The sequence below is a fragment of the Procambarus clarkii genome, chromosome 12 (assembly GCF_040958095.1).
Source record: "Procambarus clarkii isolate CNS0578487 chromosome 12, FALCON_Pclarkii_2.0, whole genome shotgun sequence".
NCBI lineage: Eukaryota > Metazoa > Arthropoda > Malacostraca > Decapoda > Cambaridae > Procambarus > Procambarus clarkii.
In genome coordinates this window covers 16,797,572-16,805,785 of record NC_091161.1, presented here as the reverse complement: position 1 = coordinate 16,805,785, position 8,214 = coordinate 16,797,572, and the positions used below count along the sequence as shown (strand labels likewise).

The following is an 8,214-nucleotide window of genomic DNA, read 5'->3' as shown; positions in this document are numbered from 1 at the left end:
CCCCCCCCCTTACATCCACCAGATTGAGAAAAGATGTACACGTTCGTAAGTACTTGCGTAACTGCTTCGTGAATCAGAGAAGCGGTTAATGCGTCCACTTGCCCATCGTGTTTACTCTGTCATGTAAAGGATAGTGCACTAGACTTGTATCAGTATATCTTACATATTATTGCTTCCTAGACATAATAACAACTTATATTCAATTAGGCTGAGTGAGTTGATAGGTGACTGTGCTAAATTGCCGTTAGTCACTGAGTAGGAGAGCCTTCCTTGGCCCGCTTGAGCTTGAGCATGAGGATCTGCATCTTGAGCTGATGCTGTTGCTGGAGCATCTGTCGGTGGTGGTGGTGTAACGCCAGCTCGGCCTCCAGCACCCTCAGTCTGGCGGCGCCCTCCTCCCGCAGCTGCGCCAGCCGCACCCTGATGGGGGAAGACACACACTATTATCTCTCTCCTGCTGTGGGGTACACCCCGTAATGACACTTGTATATCACACACATAAACAAGTCTCGGGGGGCAAATGAACAAATCCACAAGGGCCGTGACGAGGATTCGAACCTGCGTCCGAGAGCATCCCAGACACTGCTTTAAGCGACTGAGCTACGACAGGGTTAAAAGGGGGGGCGTTGCTGGAGCCCCTTACCTACACTGTTACGTAACACTGAATATGTTTAACAGATTTCTAACCTTGTCCACACATTACTGAACAAAATGTGTATATATATATATTGGTTAGCATTTTAAATATGTGGTCACGTCTGTGGTAGGGGAAAAAATCAATTTACATGACGTCACAGGGTTGGGTTTTTTTTCAGATAGTTCTGCAACTAGTGACTGAAAATTCCTTCATGATGCAGGGATGTAGGTGTTTCTTAGTCACTAGTTACTCTAGTTGCTCCTTGGCTAGGTGTAAGCTAGTTGGGTAGACGATGTGCTGCTCTCAACCTTCACCAACTCTTACAGGAGCTGGGCCAGATTCACGAAGCACTTACGAACCTGTCCATCTTTTCTCAATCTTTGGCGGCTTTGTTTACAATTATTAAACAGTTAATGAGCTCGAAGCACCAGGAGGCTGTTTATAACAATAACAACAGTTGATTGGCAAGTTTTCATGCTTGTAAACTGTTTAATAAATGTAACCAAAGCCGTCAAAGATTGAGGAAAGATGTACACGTTCTTGCGTGTACATCTTAGTACATGTAAGTGCTTGCGTAATCCAGGGGCCAGGGGCCTCAGTATAGATCCAGGGTGGCCTCAGTGTGGACCCAGGGGCCTCAGTGTGGACCCAGGGGCCTCAGTGTGGACCCAGGAGGGGCCTCAGTGTGGACCCAGGAGGGGCCTCAGTGTGGACCCAGGAGGGGCCTCAGTGTGGACCCAGGGGCGGCCTCAGTGTGGACCCAGGAGGGGCCTCAGTGTGGACCCAGGAGGGGCCTCAGTGTGGACCCAGGAGGGGCCTCAGTGTGGACCCAGGAGGGGCCTCAGTGTGGACCCAGGAGGGGCCTCAGTGTGGACCCAGGAGGGGCCTCAGTGTGGACCCAGGAGGGGCCTCAGTGTGGACCCAGGGACCGCAGTGTGGACCCAGGGGCCTCGGTGTGGACCCAGGGACATAGGAGTCCACACCGAGGCCCCTGGGTCCACACCCCCGGGTCCCCCCCGGGCCACCCGGGTCCACACTGAGGCCCCCCCGGATCCACACTGAGGCCCCCCGGGTCCACACTGAGGCCCCCCCGGGTCCACACCGAGGCCCCCGGGTCCACACCGAGGCCCCCCGGGTCCACACCGAGTCCCCCCGGGTCCACACCGAGTCCCCCCGGGTCCACACCGAGTCCCCCCCTGGGTCCACACCGAGTCCCCCCCTGGGTCCACACCGAGTCCCCCCCTGGGTCCACACCGAGTCCCCCCCTGGGTCCACACCGAGTCCCCCCCTGGGTCCACACCGAGTCCCCCCCTGGGTCCACACCGAGTCCCCCCCTGGGTCCACACCGAGTCCCCCCCTGGGTCCACACCGAGTCCCCCCCTGGGTCCACACCGAGTCCCCCCCCTGGGTCCACACCGAGTCCCCCCCCTGGGTCCACACCGAGTCCCCCCCCTGGGTCCACACCGAGTCCCCCCCCTGGGTCCACACCGAGTCCCCCCCCTGGGTCCACACCGAGTCCCCCCCCTGGGTCCACACCGAGCCCCCCCCTGGGTCCACACCGAAGCGCCCCTGGGTACACACCGAGGCGCCCTAAATATCGTATCTAAATATCTCGGCAGCTTGTTGCGTTATATTAGCCAGTCAGTAATCACACTTTGTATTACCTTATGTTTTAGCTTCCCCTTTTCCATGTGTGCGAAGAATTCAGTCTAATGTTTATTATATAAATGGTTATAATACATTTTGTTAAATATTTGTTAGTTCTCCTCACCCCATTTCCTTTCAAATTCACAACTTCCTTACATTAATGTACATTGTACAATTAAAAAAAAATTAAGCTACCATGCCTTCAGATTGTTATTTTTTAGCATTCGCCAAAATCCATAATGAAAATAAGCAAAATTGTTTTCCCCCATTTATATCAGTGCCAATCTAATCTCAGATACCTTGTACAATCCAGTGACTATTTTTACAATTCTGTGAACATTTTCCCCAATATGTCACATACATGGTAGGTGAAAATATTTTGAACTCTATGTGGAGTACCAGTGTTTTCACAATGCACCTATTCAGAATATAAAATACATACAGTGCTATTGAGTGTTATCCTTCCTTCTGTAACAAAACAAAGTTGGGGAAAAAGTGTCTTGCTCAGTTATGTATTGGGCACGCACGATTAACTCGTGGAAACTTAATGGAACAGAAACCTACACCTAGGGGGCCTCGTAGCCTGGTGGATAGCGCGCAGGACTCGTAATTCTGTGGCGCGGGTTCGATTCCCGCACGAGGCAGAAACAAATGGGCAAAGTTTCTTTCACCCTGAATGCCCCTGTTACCTAGCAGTAAATAGGTACCTGGGAGTTAGTCAGCTGTCACGGGCTGCTTCCTGGGGGTGGAGGCCTGGTCGAGGACCGGGCCGCGGGGACACTAAAGCCCCGAAATCATCTCAAGATAACCTCAAGATAGCCCCTGGGTCCACACCGAGGCCCCCCTGGGTCCACACCGAGGCGCCCCTGGGTACACACCGAGGCGCCCCTGGGTCCACACCGAGGCGCCCCTGGGTCCATACTGAGGTCCTTGGTTCCACACACAGGCCCCTGGGTCCACACACAGGCCCCTGGGTCCATACTGAGGTCCTTGGTTCCACACACAGGCCCATGGGTCCACACTGAGGTCCCCTGGGTCCACACCGAGGTCCCCTGGGTCCACACTGAGGTCCCTGGATTTACACCGATGCCCCCGGGTCCACACTGAGGCCCCTGGGTCCAGACAGAGGCCCCCGGGTCCACACTGAGGCCCCCGGGTCCACACTGAGGCCCCTGGGTCCACACTGAGGCCCCTGGGTCCACACTGAGATCCCCTGGGTCCACACTGAGATCCCCTGGGTCCACACTGAGGCCCCTGTGTCCACACTGAGGCCCCTGGGTTCACACCGAGGCCCCTGGGTCCAGACCGAGGCCCCTGGGTCCACACTGAGGCCCCTGGGTCCACACTGAGGCCCCTGGGTCCACACTGAGGTCTCTGGGTCCACACTGACGCCCCTGGGTCCACACTGAGGCCGCCGGGTCCACACTGAGGTCCCTGGATCTACACTGGGCTCCCTGGGTCCACACTGAGGCTCCCCTGGGTCCACATTGAGGCCTCTGGGTCCAAACTGAGGCCCCTGGGTCCTCACCGAGGGACCCTGGGTTCACACTGAGGTCCCCTGGGTCCACACTGAGGGCCCCTGGGACCACACAGAGGCCCCTGGGACCACACAGAGGCCCCTGGGTCCACACAGAGGCCCCTGGGTCCACACTGAGGCCCCTGGGTCCACACTGAGGCCCCCTGGGTCCACACTGAGGCCCCCTGGGTCCACACTGAGGCCCCCTGGGTCCACACTGAGGCCCCCTGGGTCCACACTGAGGCCCCCTGGGTCCACACTGAGGCCCCCTGGGTCGACACTGAGGCCCCTGGGTTCACACTGAGGCCCCTGGGTCCACACTGAGGCCCCTGGGTCCACACTGAGGTCCCCTGGGTTCACACTGAGACCCCTGGGACCACACTGAGGCCCCTGGGACCACACTGAGGCCCCTGGTTCCACACTGAGGCCCCTGGGTCCACACTGAGGTCCCCATATATCTACGTATTCGCAGTTTGAAATTCCTACTTTTTATACCGAAAATACAGTACGCCAATTACTGAAAGCGGCGGTGGGTCACATTTTGCCTAAACCCCCCCGGCAGTTTTCAAAATATCCCAAACATCCCAAATTCGAGAGGTTATCTTGGGTCCTCGGTGTGGTCCACACTGAGGTCCTTGGGTCCACACTGAGGTCCTTGGTTCCACACTGAGGTCCTCGGTGTGGTCCACACTGAAGTCCTCGGTGTGGTCCACACTGAGGTCCTCGGTGTGATCCACACTGAGGTCCTCGGTGTGGTCCACACTGAGGTCCTCGGTGTGGTCCACACTGAGGTCCTTGGGTCGACACTGAGGTCCTCGGTGTGGTCCACACTGAGGTCCTCGGTGTGGTCCACACTGAGGTCCTTGGGTCGACACTGAGGTCCTCGGTGTGGTCCACACTGAAGTCCTCGGTGTGGTCCAGACTGAGGCCCCTGGGTCCAGACTGAGGCCCATGGGTCCACACTGAGGCCCATGGGTCCACACTGAGGCCCATGGGTCCACACTGAGGCCCATGGGTCCACACTGAGGCCCCTGGGTCCACACTGAGGTCCTCTGGGTTCACACTGAGGCCGCTGGGTCCACACTGAGGCCCCTGGGTCCACACTGAGGTCTCCTGGGTCCACACACAGGCCCCCTGGGTCCACACTGAGGCCCCCTGAGTCCACACAGAGGCCCCTTGGGTCCACACAGAGGCCCCCGGGTCCACACAGAGGCCCCCTGGGTCCACACACAGGCCCCTGGGTCCACACCGAGGCCCCCTGGGTCCACACTGAGGCCCCTGGGTCCACACTGAGGCCCCTGGGTCCACACTGAGGCCCCCTGGGTCCACACTGAGGCCCCTGGGTCCACACTGAGCCCCTGGGTCCACACAGAGGCCCCTGGGTCCACACTGATGCCTCTGCGTCCACACTGAGGTCCCTGGGTCCACACAGAGGCCCCTGGGTCCATACTGAGGCCCCTGGGTCCACACGGAGGCCCCCTGGGTCCACACAGAGGCCTTTGGGTTCACACTGAGGCCCCCTGGGTCCACACTGAGGCCCCTGGGTCCACACTGAGGCCCCTGGGTCCACACTGAGGCCCCTGGGTCCACACTGAGGCCCCTGGGTCCACACTTAGGCCCCTGGGTCCACACTTAGGCCCCCGGGTCCACGCTGAGGCCCCCGGGTCCACACAGAGGGTCCCGGGTCCACACTGAGGCCCCTGGGTCCACACTGAGGCCCCTGGGTCCACACTGAGGCCCCTGGGTCCACACTGAGGCCCCTGGGTCCACACTGAGGCCCCTGGGTCCACACTGAGGCCCCTGGGTTCACACTGAGGCACCCGGGTCCACACTGAGGCCCTTGGGTCCACACTGAGGCCGCCTAGGTCCACACTGAGGCCCCCGGGTCCACACTGAGATCCCTGGGTTTACACTGAGGCCCTTGGGTCCACACAGAGGCCCCTGGGTCCACGCTGAGGCCCCTTGGTCCACACTGAGGCCTCTTGGTCCACACTGAGGCCCCTGGGTCCACACTGAGGCCCCTGGGTCCGCACTGAGGCCCCTTGGTCCACACTGAGGCCCCCCCTGGGTCCACACTGAGGCCGCTGGGTCCATACTGAGGCCCCTGGGTCCACACTGAGGCCGCCGGGTCCACACTGAGGCCCCTGGGTCCACACCAAGGCCCCTGGGTCCACACTGAGGCCCCTGGGTCCACACTGAGGCCATCGGGTCCACACTGAGGCCGCCGGGTCCACACTGAGGTCCCTGGATCCACATTGAGGTCCCCTGGGTCCACACAGAGGCGACTGGGTCCACACTAAGGCCCCCCGGGTCCACACTGAGGCCCCTGGGTCCACACTGAGGTCCCTGGGTCCACACTGAGGTCCCTGGGTCCACACAGAGGCCCCCTGGGTCCACACTGAGGCCCCTGGGTACACACTGAGGTCCCTGGGTCCACACAGAGGCCCCCTGAGTATACACCAAGGGACCCTGGGTCCACACTGAGGCCCTTGGGTCCACACTGAGGTCCCTGGGTCCACACAGAGGCCCCCTGGGTCCACACTGAGGCCCCTGGGTCCACACTGAGGCCCCTGGGTCCACACTGAGGCCCCTGGGTCCACACTGAGGCCCCTGGGTTCACACTGAGGCCCCTGGGTCCACACTGAGGCCCCTGGGTCCACACTGAGGCCCCCTGGGTCCACACTGAGGCCCCTTGGGTCCACACTGAGGCCCCTGGGTACACACTGAGGCCTTTGGGTCCACACTGAGGCCCCTGGGTACACACTGAGGCCCCTGGGTCCACACTGAGGCCCCCTGGGTCCACACTGAGGCCCCCTGGGTCCACACTGAGGCCCCTGGGTCCACACTGAGGCCCCTGGGTCCACACTGACGCCCCTAGGTCCACACTGAGGCCCCTGGGTCCACACTGAAGCCCCTGGGTCCACACCGAGGCCCCTGGGTCCACACCGAGGCCCCTGGGTCTACACCGAGGCCCCTGGGTCCACACCGAGGCCCCTGGGTCCACACCGAGGCCCCTGGGTCCACACCGAGGCCCCTGGGTCCACACTGAGGCCCCCTGGGTCCACACTGAGATCCCCTGGGTCCACACTGAGGCCCCTGGGTCCACACTGAGCCCGTGGGTCCACACAGAGGCTTCTGGGTCCACACTAAGGCCCCTGGGTCCACACTGAGGTCCCCTGGGTCCACATAGAGGTCCCCTGGGTCCACATAGAGGTCCCCTGGGTCCACACTGAGGCCCCTGGGTCCACACGGAGGCCGCCGGGTCCACACTGAGGCCCCTGGGTCTACACTGAGGCCCCTGGGTCCACACTGAGGCCCCTGGGTCCACACTGAGGCCCCTGGGTCCACACTGAGGCTCCTGGGTCCACACTGAGGCCGCCGGGTCCACACTGAGGCCCCAGGGACAACACCGAGGTCCCTGGGTCCACGCTGAGGCCCCTGGGTCCACACTGAGGCCCCTGGGTCCACACTGAGGCCTCTGGGTCCACACTGAGGCCCCCTGGGTCCACACTGAGGCCCTCTGGGTCCACACCGAGGCCCCTGGGTCCACACCGAGGTCCCTGGGTCCACACTGAGGCCCACTGGGTCCACACTGAGGCCCCCTGGGTCCACACTGAGGCCCCCCCGGGTCCACGCCGAGGCCCCTGGGTTCACACTGAGGCCATGTGGGTCCACACTGAGGCCCCCTGGGTCCACACTGAGGCCCCCTGGGTCCACACCGAGGCCCCCTGGGTCCACACTGAGGCCCCCTTGGTCGACACTGAGGCCCCCTATATCTACGTATTAGCAGTTTGAAATTCCGACTTTTTATACCAAAAATATACCAATTGCTGAAAGCAGCGGTGGGTCACATTTTGCCCAAACCCCCCTGCAGTTTTCAAAATGTCCCAAACATCCCAAATTCGATACCTGAGCCATATTTTGGAGCCAAATTCTGGCTCTTTCCACGTATTCTCCGTTTGAAATTCCGACTTTCTATACCGAAAATATGCCAATTACTGAGAGCGGGAGTGGGTCACATTTTGCCCAAACCCCCCTGCAGTTTTCAAAATATCCCAAACATCTAAATTTCGATACCTGACCCATATTTTGGGGCCAAATTCTGGCTCTCTGCACATATTCGCAGTACGAAATTCCGACTTTTTATACAGAAAATATGCCAATTACTGAGAGCGGGAGTGGGTCACATTTTGCCCAAACCCCCCCTGCAGTTTTCAAAATATCCCAAACATCCTAAATTCGATACCTGAGCCATATTTTGGAGCCAAATTCTGGCTCTCTGCACCTATTCGCAGTTTGAAATTTCGACTTTTTATACCGAAAATATGCCAATTACTGAAAGTGGCGGTGGGTCACATTTTGCCCAAACCCCCCTGCAGTTTTCAAAATATCCCAATTAATCCAAATTCGATAC

The 8,214-nt window shown here is 59.7% G+C and overlaps 1 protein-coding gene across 1 annotated transcript in view; it reads right to left on the bottom strand.

Annotated features, from left to right (window-relative positions):
• Positions 1-248: 248 nt before the first annotated feature.
• LOC123772965 (uncharacterized) overlaps positions 249-8,214 on the bottom strand; it is a 32,595-nt gene continuing 24,629 nt past the window's right edge. The window contains exon 6 of the mRNA XM_045766398.2: positions 249-420. Within this exon, the coding sequence (XP_045622354.1) occupies positions 249-420 (172 nt within the window). The remainder of the gene's footprint in view (positions 421-8,214) is intronic.